We start from the raw sequence: 19,228 nt of genomic DNA on the forward strand, positions 1-19,228 counted from the left end.
TTTACTTTTCTGGTAGGATGGCAACTGTTGGGCTTTTACTGTCCAGGGCGCTGTTACTCCATTCACCTTTTCCAGCCCCCATGACTGATTTCTTTCTTCATGGAATTGAAGAAGAAATATAAATATAATTATGGCAGCCTGTACCTCCCTAATGCCTGCCATTTTCACTCTTCGCTCTTTTACTCATATACAATAATATTTATTTCTCTTTTCCAGTCCCTAGTACACTTAGTATCTGCTTTAGCAATCACCACTGAATTACTAGTAAAATTTCCTCTTCAAAACCCTCTTCACTGCTCACTTTTCCCTTAACTTCACAAAACCCTTACTGTTAACCCCTTATTACACACTCCCCTTCCCATCTCACTTCACAGTCTGGCTTCCCCAGTTAACTTCTAACTCCTTTCCATTCTGGTAGATCAGAAAGGTTTAATCCATGGTTTTATCCTTCCAAATCCCCCTCAATTCCATTTATCGGGGGTTGTGTGGTGTTGTTGTCTGCCTGACCTGTTCTGCTGACTCAGCCATTTTTAAAACACTGAGGGGAGTAACGCCACCTACAACCTGACTTTCCTTGAGTTTATAGATATATTTGGCGTTTTCTGCTATGATTCTCTCACTGTACACTGGTCAGCTGAATATAGGTCAGCTACTAAAACATTAACCTTGACTGTTTAACTATTCACTTCTTTCTCACGTCTGGCACTGAGGGATATCCGACCTATAACCTTGGAGTTTTGTACTGTTGATTTGACGATGTCTCCTGTGTTTCCCTCTCGTTAGCACTGGTACAGGTGATATGATGGTGGTACAGATATGATGCTACTGTCAACAGATGAACGTCAGTAAAGATGAGAATTTCACTTCGCTAGTTGTACGTCTGGCAGTAGCGGCTGTTTGGATGCCGGTCAGCCATGGTGGCCCTGAACAACCTTAGACTACATTAAAGATGTAGCTAAAGAGTGTGGATGTCTCTCTCGCCTGAGCATTAGTGATAAATTTCCCCGTTCTCTCTGAGACGTTTACTCTCATCCACTTTACCCGCTGGACATTATACAGAAGGAACACTTTTCATCTGCTTAATTTTAGCCAGTTCCGTCTTTTGCTCTACGGATGCACTAACGGTTTTGAAGAAGAGCCGGTTACTAAACTTGGGTGAAGTATGGGCGTCCCGCTCTACTGGTGCTTAGCGAAGGTGTCCACCTGGTCTATTTAGTAACTTCTAGTTTCTTTTTTTATTTACGAAGGGAGAAGATATATTGCCCATCTCTGGTCAATATATCTTCTCCATACACCGGGAAAAAGAGCCCGATACTATGTAAGCTGTCAATGGCTCTTACAAACCCAACAAGAATAGGAATCAACAAATCTTACAACATCTGAACATCGTCAATAATCGCGTGTTTACAGCCAGCAGAGGCAAGACCATCACCGGGACGTTGATACCCACAAACAACCACAGTAACAACAGTCATCAGTGAACCAACTAGAGTTCAGTCACAGCTCAGTCATCAGGAGGTGAGGAACCTCTTGGTAATCTATAAGTAGCATCAGGATCAAGATTTTTCCAAACTAGAAAATAAGCATAAATATGTATTGTAAGGGAAGAGGTTATTTTACTGTGTTGAAGAATTGATAGACTGAACACCTCGATTCCAGGCTGAGGGACTGATTACCTCAAACTCCTCTTTTATTTTACACCTATGTATTGGACTGATGAAGCCAGTGTCTGGCGAAATGTTTCCTAAATAAAGACTCCTGTGTATTGCATAAGTGTCTCATTCTTCAACTTATCGGATTTCTAAACCATTTTTCACTGTGGTGTGTCCCCTCTAGGAAGGTTTCTTGATGCTGGTGAGGGGCTCTTGATCTAGGGAATTGGATCTGTGCTCCAGTTCCCTGAATTAAACCTGAATGCCTTCCACATCCCCCCACAGGCATTTTATAATCCTATGGGTTTAGTGCTTCCTACGTGTTTAGTCCCACAAGAAATCTAACATGCAAATTAAGGGAAACTGACATGTAAAGGTGTGGAGGATAATGTTCAGTGAGACACTTAAAGAGTACCAAGATGTCAGTGAACGGCTCTTGATCCAGGAAATTGGACTTACGCTTCATTTCCTTGGATCTAGCCTGATTGCCACTTACTCCAAGATAGAGATTTAGATTTTGCCACCGAAGTGGCTAGTTTATTGTGCAACCCATATCCATCCTGTGGACGGTAGTGCAAGAGCATATATAAGAGGCGCTGTATAACGCAGACAAGTTTCAGCACTCTACCCACTAATTTAATAATTCAAGAGATGTCTTGATGTTGGTGAAGGGATCTTGATGCTGGCAAAGGGCTTTTTGATGCTATATGAAGGTCTCTTGATGCTGGTGAAGGGTTTTGATGCTATTTGAAGGTCTCTTGATGATGGTCACGATGTTGGTGAAAGGATCTTGAAGCTGGTGAAGGGATCTTAATATAAAAAATTGGTGCTACTCTTCTTTTCCTCAGTTTTAACCCTATCACTCTTCACTTCTCCCATTCATTCATGCATGCATTGCATGAGCTTCCTTGTAAATATAATAGAATGTGAGAGATCTCACCGACAGTGCCAAGCCATTGTTCAGTTTCCTGCTGGTGAAGACTTCTCCCATTTATAAATTTAGTAAACCTATCAGTAAGCACTAATCTAACATGATATAACATAACCTTACAAAACTTAACATAGAAATTTAAATTAGCATTGTTTTATTACTCAGCAGTGAAGCATATAATATTTTCAGATATTTAAAACTGTTAATTACTGTACCATTTTGCAGATTAAGAAGATTATCAAAAATGTCAAAATTACTACGTAGAGGTTTCCAGTTAGCTGGGCTAGGAGGGGCTGTGGGCATGGGCTACCTCCTGGGCCAGAATGGCTCACATAAATCAAGTTTATTATCTTCATTTCCTGCACTGGAAACTGTTTCTGCAGCTGCTATTCAGGGCAGCGTTATGAACATCACGGCTCCAGATGTTATTCCACCACCTGCATCCAATGCTCCTCGGATATCACAGGTTTGCATTAGTTGTATAGAATTTTTTTTACAATGCTATTGGTTAGGTTGAATTTTGGCACCAGTTATGCATTGTAAGATCCTTTTGGGTTTAGCACTTAGCTTTGATTGTAATAATAATGGGACCAGTCACTCATGTCATTATCATGACACCAGACCAGATTTCTTATACAGCCTCTCCTCACTTAACAATGGAGTTCCAGTCCCAATACCACATCGGTTAACGAATTCGCCACTAAGTGAGGAGCATACCATACCATCTCGGATATTGTTTTAATGTCACCTTTGCACCATTTATAACATTTCTGGTATATTTTTAAATGTTCATTCAGTAGTGTACTGTATATTTTAATAAACAGAACAGAGGAAATCAGCTCTAACATACATTATTTAGGTATGCAGTCTAGTCATAGAGCCTGTCGTAAATCTGAGTCGTTGATAAACGAGTACGTTACTAAGTGAGGAGAGGCTATGCTAACCTAATTCTTAAAACTGTGTTAGGTTAGATTTTGCCATGCCATGTTGAGGACCACACTTGTTTTGTCAGAATACCCCAAAATAAACTTCCAAAAACCTATTAGTAACTGCCAAAGCTAAGAAATAATAAGTGATAACATTAATATCAATATATTACAACATAATGCAGTAGGGTCCAATTTAGGAACAAGATGCAGTCCTGATGTTTCATCTTACAAATTCTAACAGGGTTACCCCCAAGGGAATTGAAGCAAAGTTGCAGAGTTCAGTGTCTGACTTATGAATCAATTACTATAGTCAACTATAAATGTAAATTGTGACGATTAGCCTGTTATCTTATTTTTATGAAACTGAAAGGTAATTTTTATCACCACCATAATTTATTGTTTATATTTTTGAACTGAGGTCTTGAATATAACAACTTTTCCTTCAGATTATGAGGTTTGGTTTCCCTGGATTGGCTAATATTCGAGCTTTAGACGACTATGTTATATCGTATGACACAAGGAACCGGGTGCCTTACTGGGTGTGTGAACATCTTAATGATGCAAATGTGACCAGGAATCCTGAGGTTGATCGATCACAGTGCATCTTTCATGAAGATTTTTCTATCCATGAGTTCTTCAGGTAAGGACAAAAAAAAGTTTTATTTACAATTTGTGACATTTACATTCTTCTTAAATTAAATTTTTTATATAACTGTAAATGTTTCCCGATTTATTAAAATGTGCCATTTGGTCTGTTTTGCATCTAATTACGTATATCAAATAAAAAAATTGCTACATGTCACTTATAATTCATTTAAAATATCTAAACACAACTTTCTCTGCATTTATATTGTGGTGTGGGGAACTGAATGTGTCATAGATGTAAACATAAATTATAGTGGGTTCAACTGAACTAGCTTATTTTTCATTTTAACACACCAACCATCTTCCTGGGAGACATAATTAATGAACAGAGGATATGTTGTTTTAGTGCCTGGAATGTCTGCAGCATTTCTTTCTGTTTTTTAAATTGGAATTTTTCAATCATTTTGTAAGTTTGATGGTTGAACGGATGGTTTCTTGTGCTCAGTCGATAAAATGGAAGGCATACTAGCAAAATAGCTGAGAATTTGGTCAAATTGAGCAATGGAATTGTCTAAAAATTGGTCTCAAAGTGGGTGAAATAGCCTATGCGTAAATTGTACTTTGACCAGTGAGTTTGTGTCTGTGTAATTCTATAAAGTTTCCCATAAAAATTTTTATTTTTGGTGTCATAACCTTCTGAAAAAGATTCTCTACCATTTCACAAGAATTTTTTTTTTTTAAGAGCAGACACTGTGAGCACTTTTAATTTTGGGGCTTTGAACAGTAAAAGAGTTAAAAATATGATATTGAAATGAATTTGTTTGTTTGAAGGAACAGGCAGATTCTGTTAAGATGTTTGACTTCTGCTATAAGTACTTGTGTTTGTGCCCTCATCAGACAGTAACACTTTTTGCAAAACCCACAAAATACTATATCCAATATCTTTGTTATCTAGAATGACACTTATTGCATCACCTACAAATACACATCTTCCTGTGATAGTTCCCATCTTGAAATGATGGAGTTTTGTGTTTGTCACATAGGTTTCTCACCCCAAAAAACTTCACGTCTTTTTTGAATTAAACTCGGAAATTAAGTTGTTGAACTTGGTATATTTGCTCACTAGGTTATGCTTTGTACTTGTCTAGTGAAAAATTACATTCCCAATACATGGCACTTGTGACTTACAGATCTGAGAACAGTGACTATAAAGGAAGTGGATTTGATCGAGGCCATATGGCAGCAGCAGGCAACCATGGCTTGAACATGAGAGACTGTCGCCAGACATTTTTGCTGTCAAACATGGCTCCACAGGTATGGTAATTAAAAAGATTTTTTTATATTTGTAACATGGCTGGTTGGTACTTGTAGATGTATACTGTATTACCTGTCTTCTGTTTCTATACTTGTTCTCTCTGGAAATTTTCCTTCCTCAAGGGAATGATATCTTGTGGAGACATTTAAAGTGAATGTATTCAGATATTTAGGAGTAGCCGTATCAGCAGATGAGTCTATGAAAGATTGAACATTAAAATGGTATAAAATACCGACAGGTTGTTAGGTAAGACACAAATGCAACAGTTAGGTATCTTTATTTCGAAACGTTTCGCCTACACAGTAGGCTTCTTCAGTCGAGTACAGAAAAGTTGATAGAAGTAGAAGAGACTTGAAGACGATGTAATCAGTCCATCACCCTTAAAGTTTTGAGGTGGTCAGTCCCTCAGTCTGGAGAAGAGCATTGTTCCATAGTCTGAAACAATCATTGTTTCAGACTATGGAACAGTACTCTTCTCCAGACTGAGGGACTGACCACCTCAAAACTTCAAGGATGATGGACTGATTACATCGTCTTCAAGTATCTTCTGCTTCTATCAACTTTTCTGTACTCGACTGAAGAAGCCTACTGTGTAGGCGAAATGTTTCGAAATAAAGATACCTAACTGTTGCATTTGTGTCTTACCTATGAAAGATGAGGTGAATGATAGAATTGACGAGGGGAAAAAGGCGAGTGGTGCACTGAGGAGTCTGTGGAGATAAAGAAATTTGTCCATGGAAGCAAAGAAGGGAATATATGAGAATATGGTTATAGCAACGCTCTTATGTGGGTGAAGCGTGGGTGGTGAATGTTGCAACAAGGAGAAGGCTGGAGGCAGTGGAAATGTCGTGTATGATGGCAATGTATGGTGTGAATATAATGCAGAAAATTTGTAGTTTGGAAATTAGGAGGAGGTGCGGAATTACCAAAACTATTATCCAGAGGGCTGAGAAGAAGTTGTTGATGTGGTTCGGACATGTAGAGAGGATAGAACAAAATAGAATGACTTCGAGAGTGTTTAAATCTGTAATGGAGGGAGAGCGGGGTAGAGGTCGGGCTGGGAAAGGTTGGAAGGAGGGAGTAAAGGGTTTTTGTGTGCGAGGGACTTGGACTTCCATCAAGCATGTGTGAGCATGTTAGATTGGAGCAAATGGAAACAAATGGTTTTTAGGACTTGACATACTGTTGGAGTGTGAGCAGGGTAATGTTTATGAAGGGATTCAGGGAAACCGGCGGGCCGGACTTGAGTCCTGGAGATGGGAAGTACAGTGCCTGCACTCTGAAGGAGGGGTGTTAATGTTGCAGTTTTATAACTGTAGTGTAAGTGCACCTCTGGCAAGACATTGATGGAGTGAATGATGGTGAAAGTTTTTCTTTTTTGGGCCACCCTGCCTTGGTGGGAAATGGCCAATGGGTTAATAAAAAAATAAATAATATGAAAACATTTAAAGTGCTTTCAATTGCTAATTGTATATAAATCCACAAATTGGAGATTAAACTAAATGTTTCAGTCCATCCTGAACCATTATGACATCATAGCTATACAATAATTGAGGATGGATTATTGTGTAGTTGTGATTTACTAAATACTCGACTATTTGAACAGTTTTACTTGAAACAGTAATATTATTGAAATGGTTCATTTGCAGGTAGGCGAAGGATTTAACCGAGGCAAATGGAATGAGCTCGAGAAGTACTGTCGAAAAAAAGCGAGGCAGTATGCAAATGTCTACGTCTGTACAGGGCCATTATACTTGCCTAGGTTGTACTTTACTAACATTAACAGTTTTACGAAGGCATACCAACATGAAATATAATTAATCTCAGTCATTTTAGCCAGAAAATACAGTAAATCCTTGATATAATGGAATAATAAAGGGTGTCTGTTACATCAGAATAACATTAAAAATAACAGTAAAATGCAATAAAGTACACCAAACAGTACTATGCACACAATTTACAAATATACTGCAATGAACATTGAAAATAAGCAGGTTAAAAGTACTATTTACCCTGTGGATTTTGCCCATAATTTTCAAAAATCCATTATATCAAGGGTTTACTGTACAGCATATGGTGATATAAGCAATCCGATTTACAGCATATTGTGATTTGAATACAGTAATTTGCTGAGTTAATTTGCTATGAAGCCAATAATATTGTAATTTGTTAAATATTCAGTTCATTATTAATCATATTTTGTTTTCAGACGAGACGATGATGGGAAATTGTATGTTAAATATCAAATGATTGGTCAGAATCATGTAGCAGTTCCCACTCACTTTTTCAAGGTATGAGAATATTTAAAGTTTTTATAATTGTGTAGTTATATACAGGATAATAGGAGAAACAAATAATTTCAAATATTTGAATTTTTGTGTCTGCCCTTTGTTAGTAGGAAACACAACCACTTTTCCCATTCTTGAAGTATCACATCATGGATCAGACTCTAAATGTAATCCACTTCAAATGTAATCCACTCTAAATGTAATCCACTCTAAATGTAATCCACTCTAAATGTAATCCACTTCAACTGTAATCCACTCTAAATGTAATCCACTTCAAATGTAATCCACTCTAAATGTAATCCACTCCAGTACATTAACCATGTGAATTTATTGAAGTTATGTACACTGGCAGCCTATTATGTTAAGATTGCAGTAAACTCATGTGGGCAGGTTTTTTTTTTTTTTTTTTTAATATTCTGGTGCATGCAAACTTAATAAAATTACATGAGCATTAATAAAAATCCATATTAAAACTCTTTGCTATTTTTAATAACCTATCTATTCCATACATAGGTGCTTTTTTTAAATCCCTAAATGCAACAAAATTTTCTTACCTTTATCAGATTTTTACTCGACATGTATACTTGCTTAGTATACACATCTATGCTCCTTATCCTCTACTTGTCCCTCTACAGTCATTTTTCTTCTTTCAACAAACTGGTTGTATCCCACCAAGGCAGGGTGGCCCAAAAAGAAAAAGAAAAGTTTCTCCTTTTAAATTTAGTAATATATACAGGAGAGGGGGCTACTAGCCCCTTGCTCCTGGCATTTTAGTCACCTCTTATGACACGCATGGCTTACGGGGGAAGAATTCTGTTCCACTTTCCCATAGAGATAAGCAGAAATAAACAAGAACAAGCAAGAAGATAGAAGAAAACCCAGAGGAGTGTGTATATATATGCTTGTACATGTATGTGTAGTGTGACCTAAGTGTAAGGAGAAGTAGCAAGACATACCTGAAATCTTGCATGTTTATGAGACAGAAAAAAGACACCAGCAATCCTACCATCATGTAAAACAATTACAGGCTTCCATTTTACACTCACTTGGCAGGATGCTACCAAGTGAGTGTAATTAGGTACCTAATTCTTAGGTACCCTCCCTTTATCTCATATAGAGCCCCTAGTACTCAAAACCTTTACCTCCTCCCTCTAACTATACCTGGGATGACCCCTACCCCTCCCTCACTTCACAGCAAATTTATACACTGTGTTGGCCATCCTGTTTTGTTCCATCTTCTCTGAATGATCAAACCACCTCAACAACTGCTCAGCTCACTGATTTATACCTTCGTTAACTCCACATCATCTAATTTATGTGCTCTTATTTGTTTTTACTCACCGGCTGTTTCCCACTGAGGCAGGGTATTTCCACCAGAAAATTAATATTTTTCTTCTTTTTATATTTAGTAATTTATATAGGAGAAGGGGCTACTAGTCTCTTTCTCCCATCATTTTAATCACCTCTTACAACACACATGGCTTACAAAGGAAGGATTCTTCTCCATTCCCCCATGGAGATGAACAGAAAATATAAGAACAAGAATTATTAAGTAAATAGAAGAAAAGTCAGACAGGCGTGTATACATGTACATGTACATATACGTGTAGTGTGACCTAAGTTTAAGTAGAAGTAGCAAGATGTACCTGTTGTCTTGCATGTTTACGAGACAGAAAGAAATGACACCAATTATCCTACCACTATGTAAAACAATAACAAGTTTCAGTTTCACACTTGTTTGGCAGGACAGTAGTACCACCCTGAGTGTTTGCTGTCCACTAACCAACTACCTATATACACTCCAAATTTTTTCTATATACAGTGGACCCCCGCATAACGATTACCTCCGAATGCGACCAATTATGTAAGTGTATTTATGTAAGTGCGTTTGTACGTGTATGTTTGGGGGTCTGAAATGGACTAATCTACTTCACAATATTTCTTATGGGAACAAATTCGGTCAGTACTGGCACCTGAACATACTTCTGGAGTGAAAAAATATCGTTAACCGGGGGTCCACTGTACTACACTCCAAATTCTTGTTGAAAGAACACTCCAAATTCTCTACATGATATTCACACCACACATTACTCTCAAAAATGACATGTCCACTGCCTTCAGCCTCTCACTGAAATGTTAAAAGCCCATAACTCACCTGTATAAATGTTGATACCACTATTTTCTGGTGTTTTACCCCATTTTTCCCTCTATAGATTAACTTCTTTCCTTGTACAGATGCCGTAATTCATCATCTACCTTGTTTATTTTATCGTTCATAAGCTCATCTGCCAATATGTATGCTTAAAAATATATGAATATATTAACTACCTGGATACATTAACTTCCTCCATACTCCCTTCAAGCTGATGTCCAATCTTTCATTCCCGAAACTTTGTCATTACTCTCAATTACCTTCCTCTTGTCTACATTTACTTTTAATTTATTTCCTTTACATTCCTCCACCAACTTATGCAGCTTCTCTTCAGACTCTCCCAAATGAACTGTGTCATCAGCCAAGAGCAACTTTAAGAGAATCATTATCTTTTAATCCCACATCTCTTCTCAACACCCTAACATCCAATATGTTACATCCCAACTGTAAATATATTAAGCAACCATGGTGATATCACAGCCTTGTCTAAGGCATTTTATATAGAATTATTTCTTTAAGAGGAAATAAAAAAAGAAATTACTAACACAATATTTTGCATTTTCTAATATTACTAAATTAGATTTTTTTCTTTTGTATTGTCAGGTTGTGGTGAGTGAAGCTAACACTGGAGAACTGGAGCTGGAGTCTTTCCTCCTTCCTAATGCTTATATTGAGAATGCAGTACCCCTCTCTACATTTTATGTAAGTTGTTGGTTTAAAAAGACATGTGAGCAAACATTAGGACATGCTAGAAAACCAAGGTTTATACCATGTAAGTTGTTACTTAGTTTTCAGTTGCTCTACCTGTAATCTATACCTCCCTTACCATAAGGTCTGAAGTTTTGTTGAATGATGATTATAAGAGAATTTCTCTTTACATTGAGCTGAAACTCAAGACATTTAATGTATGATCCCACAATGAAGCTTCTTATTATAATTTAATAGTATAACTCCTACTTGAGGCAATTTTAATGAACATTCAGGGTTGTACTCCTGCCCTGTCATATTGGTAACACATGGCGGACTACTTAACATTTTACTCTTTGGCAGGATTATTGGTCTTTTCTTTCTTCTTCATGAACATGTAAGATGACAGGTCAGTCTTACAAAATTATATTTTCTGCTGCATTCCTTATACAGTTATTTCTTTCCTGTATGTTTCCTAATATTTCTTGTTCATTATTTTCTAATTTGGAGGCCTGGCCTAAGATCAGTTTGCAACAGCAGCGTCCAAAAGGACAGTTAACGTGTAATAAATATACCTGGAGTATACCTGTAGAGGGTTTTGGGGGTCAACACTCCTATGGCCCGGTCTGTGAGCAGGTCTCATGGTGGATCAAGGCTTGATCAACCAAGCTGTCACTGTTGGCCGCACACAACCCAGTGTACAAACCACAGCCTGGTTGGTCAGGTACTGACTTTGGGTGCCTGCCCAGTGCCTTCTTGAAGACAGCCAGGGGTCTATTGGTAATCCCCCATTTATGTATGCTGGGAGGCCGTTGAACAGTCTTGGGCCCCAGACACATATTGTGTTGAAACAATCTTACCAATCTCACCAATCTTACTACTGTAAATATTTTCCCTAGTACAGTGCACCCTTGAGTTATAATAATTTTGAGTTACAATTTAAACTCACATGGGAATTTAGTTTTGAGTTGTCATGAAAAATTTGAGATATGATACATGTATAATGTTTGGTATGTGTGGGTGGTCCTCAGTCCAGAGACAAGACAGTGTGATGAAAAGGTCTTCAGTGGAGTGATGGTGGAGGGTGTGTTGGAGATGTGTGGGTGGGGGGGAGTGAGGGAAGATGGAAGGGAGGGAGACTACGTGTACCAGACATAGGAAGCAGTAAACTACAAGAGTGCAAATTTAAAGTGTAAAGTTCTTCACCATCTAGGTAGTAGGTTGGTAGACAACAACCGCCCAGGGAGGTACTACCGTCCTGCCAAGTGAGCGTAAAACGGAAGCCTGTAATTGTTTTACACGATGGTAGGATTGCTGGTGTCTTTTTATTATGTCTCATACACATGGAAGAAGTGAATGTTTTCAGATACTTGGGAGTTGACGTGTCGGCAGATGGATTTATGAAGGATGAGGTTAATCATAGAATTGATGAGGGAAAAAGGGTGAGTGGTGCATTGAGGTATATGTGGAGTCAAAAAACGTTATCTATGGAGGCAAAGAAGGGAATGTATGAAAGTATAGTAGTACCAACACTCTTATATGGGTGTGAAGCTTGGGTGGTAAATGCAGCAGCGAGGAGACGGTTGGAGGCAGTGGAGATGTCCTGTTTAAGGGCAATGTGTGGTGTAAATATTATGCAGAAAATTCGGAGTGTGGAAATTAGGAAAAGGTGTGGAGTTAATAAAAGTATTAGTCAGAGGGCAGAAGAGGGGTTGTTGAGGTGGTTTGGTCATTTAGAGAGAATGGATCAAAGTAGAATGACATGGAAAGCATATAAATCTATAGGGGAAGGAAGGCGGGGTAGGGGTCGTCCTCGAAAGGGTTGGAGAGAGAGGGTAAAGGAGGTTTTGTGGGCAAGGGGCTTGGACTTCCAGCAAGCGTGCGTGAGCGTGTTAGATAGGAGTGAATGGAGACGAATGGTACTTGGGACCTGACGATCTGTTGGAGTGTGAGCAGGGTAATATTTAGTGAAGGGATTCAGGGAAACTGGTTATTTTCATATAGTCGGACTTGAGTCCTGGAAATGGGAAGTACAATGCCTGCACTTTAAAGGAGGGGTTTGGGATATTGGCAGTTTGGAGGGATATGTTGTGTATCTTTATATGTGTATGCTTCTAAACTGTTGTATTCTGAGCACCTCTGCAAAAACAGTGATAATGTGTGAGTGTGGTGAAAGTGTTGAATGATGATGAAAGTATTTTCTTTTTGGGGATTTTCTTTCTTTTTTGGGTCACCCTGCCTCGGTGGGAGACGGCCGACTTGTTGAAAAAAAACAAAAAAACACATGCAAGATTTCAGGTACGTCTTGCTACTTCTACTTACACTTAGGTCGCACTTCACATACATGTACAAGCATATATACATATACACCCCTCTAGGTTTTCTTCTATTTTCTTTCTAGTTCTTGTTCTTGTTTATTTCCTCTTACCTCCATGGGGAAGTGGAACAAAATTCATCCTCTGTAAGCCATGCATGTTGTAAGAGGCAACTAAAATGCCGGTAGCAAGGGGCTAGTAACCTCTTCTCCTTTATATATTACTAAATGTAAAAGGAGAAACTTTCATTTTTCCTTTTGGGCCACCCCGCCTCGGTGGGATAGAGCCGGTGTGTTGAAAGAAAGAAGAAAGAAGTTCTTCACCAATCTGCCTGACACCTGCCTCCCTCCCTCCCCTTTCCCCTGCCCTGCCTCTGTCCTGGCTTGTCCTGTCCTGTCCTGCCTGCCCTGTTGAAGCCTATATGTGTTTATGACTCAGAAAACCTCAGTGTATTTAAACTACAAGTATCTAAGGACAGGGTGAGTGTGTTCTGGCATCATAAAACAAATGATAGTTTTAGGCATGATAAATCTTCAGGAATGGAGTAACATAACTCAGTGGATCACTGTACTATAAAAAATGTAAAATAATTTCAATTTTCACATCAAAATTTTTTTAAGTCCGGTTAATTTTATATAAGAAACTTATAATGTAATTGCTTTGAGTGATATCTATGTTTTACTAATGTGCTGTACTATACACTCGGTGTGTTGCTTTTGATATTTGGAACTTGCATTAGTGGCTGCTTCCAGATTTAATCAGATTTTTATTTGGGTGTTTGATTTTCCTCAGTACAATAGCACTTCTTTTAAGCACTGTTGCCTAAAAGCTCTGATCTAACTAAAATAAAAGTTACTTCCTCAAACCTGTGCCTGCTTAAACAGATATCTTCCATCATACAATGTTGGCTGGCATCTTGTTTGTGTGTGTAACTACTTCAAACACATGGCACTAGTAGTTCTGCATACTCCTATTGGTCTTGGTACAGGTCTCCCTCAACATTCGCGAGGGTTAGGGGATCAAGAGCCTCACGAATGTTGAAAAACCGTGAATGTTTGGTCCCCCAATATATTGTAGGGAAATATATTACAATACTGCTTCCTTAACTTGTTGAACCATGAATAATCATAAAATACATGAAAACGTCATAAATTGTACTAAATATATACATGTTATGCTTTAATAACGTATGTTAATAATAACATGTATGTTAATAACATGTATGTTATTAAATACCACTGCCTCCACCACTGCGAGTCCCTACTACCCTCCCTCCGACCCCCGCAACTGGCAGCCAGCCCTCCCACCACTCAGTGTGGTGAGTGTTTTGTTTGTTCATTATTTGCTATTAAACTACAGAATAAATAATGTAAACCCATTCATGACTGCATATTGGAATGGCTATTAGGAAAGGTATTAGACGGTGACATCATGTGTTTACTCTTGAACACAGCAAAGAATCGAACATTTCTGCTATTGCTAATAATAACAATAGTAATAATAATAATAATAATAATAATAATAAATATGATATAATTGAAGAAGGAAATTGTACACAAATACGAGGGAGTGGTTGACACATCGTCAGTGTGACTTTGTTTATGCTGGAGTGAACATTAGTCTCCCTGCTCTTCCAAACATTTCACAATAATTCAGCAGTTGAGGCAGTGGTATTTAATAACATATATGTTATAAATAATAATAGTACATGTTATTATTAATAACATGTATTATTATTAACATGTATATATTTAATAACATATGTTATAAATAATAATAGTACATATTATTAATAGCATGTATTATTATTAACATGTATGTTATTAAATACCATTGCCTCAATCACTGCCTCTACCACTCCAGTCACACTCAATCTACAAGCACCAAACACAATGAATTATTGTGAAATGTTTGGAAGAGCAGGGAGACTAATGTTCACTCCAGCATAAACAAAGTCACACTGACGATGTGTCAACCACTCACTTGTATTTTTGTACAATTTCCTTCTTCAATTATATCATATTTATTATTATTATTATTATTATTATTATTATTACTATTGTTATTATTAGCTGTAGCAGAAATGTTTAATTCTTTGCTGTGTTCAAGAGTAAACACATGATGTCACCGTCTAATACCTTTCCTAATAGCCATTCCAATATGCAGTCATGAATGGGTTTACATTATTTATTCTGTAGTTTAATAGCAAATAATGAACAAACAAAACACTCACCACACTGAGTGGTGGGAGGGCTGGCTGCCAGTTGCGGGGGTCGGAGGGAGGGTAGTAGGGACTCGCAGGTGGCGGGAAACTTAAATATGATTTGGCGGCTGGGAATTTGGCGGTTGGGAATTCGCGAATGTGTGAAGCCCGTGAAAGTTGAAAACGTGAATGTTGAGGGAGACCTGTACTTTGTTTTCATTCATTGAGCTAGTCAGATAGCCTATAAAGAACAAAAAGACACAATACTGTGACTGGAACAATTCACAAATAACCCGCACATAGGAGAGAGAAAAGTGTAGGACGACGTTTCAGTCCGACTTAGACAATTCACAAGTCACACTGACAGAAGAGAATGAGTGAGCCAGTATATATAGGTGAGGAGGACATGGATGGGAGAAAGAGAAGACAATGAAGCAGTGGTAGTGAAAATAGTAGAAGTAGTAGTAGAGGTAGTAGAAAGTAGGGGGGAGTAGTTTTTGTCACTGAAAATGGAAAGGGGAGAGAAGGGAGGCAATAGTGGTAGAAAAGGTAGAAGGTAGAAGAAGCAATAGTAGCAAAGAAGTGGTAGAAAGTAGAAGAAGCAATAGTAGTAAAGAAGTAGTAGAAATAGTAGTAGTAGTAGTAGTAGAAGTGGGTTAAGTCTAAGGCCAAGAAAAATAAAAGGAGCACTGCAGAAGAGCTAAGAGCCCACAAGGGGTAGGACCAAAAACACAGGGGAGGGGGGGGGGGAATGAAAGACAGAACACAATATGCAGAAGAAAGGAAAAACAAAGAAAGAAATAATGAAAAGCATATATACTGGCCCACTCATTCTCTTCTGTCAGTGTGATTTGTGAATGATCCAAGTTAGACCGAAACATTGTCATAAGCTCTTCTCTCTCTCTCTTATGTGTGAGTTATTTGTGCAGACAGCTTATGTTTGTGGGGTGTCACAAGAAGCAGTATGTACTTGCAATGATAATGTTTCTATTTTATGTAAATGACTTTTCAGAGGGAATAAAATCTGAATGAACATGGTTGTAGACGATACAAAAAAATATTTTGCAAGTAATTTTTTTTTTTTTTTTTAACAAACCAACCATCTCCAACCGAGGCAGGTGACTGAAAAAAAAGAGGAAGCCCTTTTACCATCGCTTCATCATTGTCTTGTCAGAGGGGTGCCAATACTACAGTTAAGAGATAAGATTTTGTTCAGCTGTTTAACCCGGAGGGTTGCCACCCAGGATAACCCAAGAAAGCAGTGTGTCATCAAGGGACTGTCCCTCTTGTTTCCATTGGGGTCCTTAAGTCTTGTCCCCCAGGATGCAACCCACAGCAGTCCACTAACAACCAGGTACCTACTTGCTAGGTGAATTGGACAGGAGGTGTAAAGAAACACACCCAATATTTCCACCCTTGCTGGGGATCGAACCACGGACACTCAGAGTGTGAAGTGAGAGTGTTGTCTGCCAGGCCATGGGACACCTTGTTAAAAACTGCAAATATCCCCACTCTTCCTGTTTTCACTAATATATTAAAGTGGAACATGAAGCGCATTTGTCTTTTCAAGAGGTATACCTAGGTGTTTCAAAGGCCAGTTATGACCTAGAAGAGAGAGTGTGGTGCCTCCTAGCATTTTCCTCTATACATTGAGTGGCAAGTGGACCATCGCTGGCTAGCCTGGTGGAGACAGGAGTTGCTGCAACATGTGTTCTTCTCTCTATTAACCCTTTCATTGTCCAACCCCCCCCCCCCCCCGATCTGAAAATTGTCCACACTGTCCAAGAACTTTCAAAAAAAAAAATCGTTATTTTTTTCCAATGAAGTGATAGAGAACCTTTTTCTGAAGGTAATAAAGCAAAAAGTATGAAATTTGATGAGAATTTGACAAAATTACACTTTTGTGAATTTTGCTGTGTCAGTGATATTTACATATCAGCGATTTTGCCCACTTGAGTCCTATTTAAGGCCAATTACATGTTGCAGTCAACCAAATTCTTAGCTATTTTGCTAGTATGTCTTCCATTTTATCAATTGAGCACAAGAAATTGCCCAATCAGCTATTTCAACTACCCAGTAAAGTGATCAGAAATTGGTAATTTGGCCAGTTTCACACAAATTTCAAAATATTCCAATTTCAAAATAGGGTCCAGAATAAGCAATGTGGCATTCCTGGCACTAAAATAACATTTCCTCTGTTCATTAGTTATGTTCCCAGACTTTATGAATTCCATTTATATTTTTTATTCACACTAAAAATTTTTATTCGCACAAATACAGTAGAAGATTTACTGTTGTGTAGTATTGTAGTAAGTGTATAAATAATATCAACGCATTCGTGAACATACATATTAGACCCACCACTTGGATGTGTATTGGACGAGTGATGTGACTTGTTTACTTTTGAATATCAGCAAAAATCAAACATCTCTGGTAATTTGAGCTCGATTTCAAGCTATTGTCAGTCCTGAAACCAATCAAAATTATCTCTGTTTCTGTAATACTGCCTCTCCTAACGACGGAGTTCTGTTCCTAAGACCACTTCAATAAACAAATTCGTTGCTAAGCAAGAAGCATACTATAATGGTAGTGGGTTTGTGTCAACCATCTTTGATATTATTTTAATGTCACCTTTGCACCATTTATAACATTTTTAGTATATTTTTTAAGTGTTTATACAGTGGTGTACTGTATATTGTAATAAACAGAATAGAGGAAATCAGTTCTAATATACATTATTTAGGTATGCATACTGGTCAGAGAGCTCGTTGTAAGTCCGAGTCATCGGTAAATGAGTACGTTGCAAAGTGAGGAGAGGCTGTATATCTTCCATCCCATCAAATGAGACCAAGAAACCAAGAATACAACCATAAAAACTATACAAAAATACACTGCAAAATTGCTGTTTTAAACCAAAAATGTGGTCACAGTTTTTTATCATACACAGCGTGCTACAGTTTTTTTTATATGGTACACACTTACTGCACAGATCCATTCTCTCATATCTAGGCCCAGATTTACCGCTTACAGCTTCTGAGAGTGAGCTGAGCTCATGGCGTAGTACTATGGCACGAACAGTGACCTCACAGTCGTATTACTACGGCATGGCCAATGAAGAGGTTAAAAACACGGGAGTCATTTAGCAAGTGCTCTCTGCCCTATAGTTTTTACTTATTTTATTTCCATTTTATTACATTTTTCATTTCTGTAATATTGTACGTGTAATACATCTGAGAGTTCTGTATGTAGAATTATTTTGGTGTTTTAAGAGAGCTCTTTGTGTTATATTTAATATTTAAAATTAGAAGATATACTATGGCTCAAATGATAAGAATCTTTTTTTAATGCACTATGCTGTTTTAAAATTAATTACTTGCATCAAAATTATAAAGCTACAATAATAAGCAAATTGATTTCAGTTAGTCAGTCTCTTCTTTTTTTTTTTCTCTCTCTCTCTCTCTCCCTCTCTCTTTCATGTGTGTGTATTTTCATGTCTTGTTTGTGTATTTATTTATTATTATATACAGTTTATAAGTATATCTGAAGTCATATATTAAAATAACATTGCATATATACTTTCAGGTTTCTACAGATGTCATAGAAAGGGCATCAGGTCTTCTTTTCTTCGACAAAATCAGCAAGAAGAAATTCCAAAAAATAAATGGAAATAAAACTGGCTGGTTTTAGTAGATTGGCTGGAGTTTTTTTGTAACAGTCTGCCTTATGAAAGTGATAATTATGAATATAACATTAATATCTCTTTAATTCATTAATGTGTTTTTGCATTCCTCTATTATTTGCAATCTTTGCCATATTCAGTGCCATGTAATAATTGAGTAGTACTTGCATAATAGTACTGAATTTAATCTAATTTTCTTTTATTAAAATATTAATTAGTTTCACCTTAACAAACGGCTTAGTTTAATTTTTGTATATCATTTGAAGTTCTACAATTGGAACTAAATTAACTTGATAGTTGTGTTCCTGAAAATGGCACTGTTAACAAAAAAAAAAAAAACTTGTTAGTTGAATTGAATAACATATGAGTATAATTGGGTTATGTTCTCGACATCCCCAAAAATGCCAAATGAAGTTTTAAGTTATTCTAAAAAAATAATGTAATATTAGTTGTATGTAGTGAGGTATGCATAATTAAAATATAGTACATTTA

At 37.4% G+C, this 19,228-nt stretch overlaps 1 protein-coding gene across 1 annotated transcript; it reads left to right on the plus strand.

The window, feature by feature from the left end:
* Positions 1–1,377: 1,377 nt before the first annotated feature.
* EndoG (Endonuclease G) lies at positions 1,378–18,973 on the plus strand. The gene is made up of 8 exons (XM_070084805.1): positions 1,378–1,518; positions 2,809–3,049; positions 3,959–4,152; positions 5,288–5,411; positions 7,062–7,174; positions 7,622–7,703; positions 10,456–10,554; positions 18,640–18,973. Exons 2-8 carry the CDS (start codon positions 2,828–2,830, stop codon positions 18,742–18,744), a joined length of 939 nt encoding a protein of 312 aa, XP_069940906.1. The 5' UTR covers positions 1,378–1,518; positions 2,809–2,827; the 3' UTR covers positions 18,745–18,973.
* The last annotated feature ends 255 nt before the right edge of the window (positions 18,974–19,228 follow it).

The sequence above is a fragment of the Cherax quadricarinatus genome, chromosome 14 (assembly GCF_038502225.1).
Source record: "Cherax quadricarinatus isolate ZL_2023a chromosome 14, ASM3850222v1, whole genome shotgun sequence".
Classification (NCBI taxonomy): domain Eukaryota; kingdom Metazoa; phylum Arthropoda; class Malacostraca; order Decapoda; family Parastacidae; genus Cherax; species Cherax quadricarinatus.

Excerpts from the sequence above, each read along its gene's own strand:
- EndoG (XM_070084805.1), top strand. The coding sequence starts at position 2,828 with ATGTCAAAATTACTACGTAGAGGTTTCCAGTTAGCTGGGCTAGGAGGG. Across the intron at positions 3,050-3,958 it reads ATGCTCCTCGGATATCACAG|ATTATGAGGTTTGGTTTCCC; the intron begins GTTTGCATTAGT and ends CTTTTCCTTCAG. Across the intron at positions 5,412-7,061 it reads TGTCAAACATGGCTCCACAG|GTAGGCGAAGGATTTAACCG; the intron begins GTATGGTAATTA and ends GTTCATTTGCAG.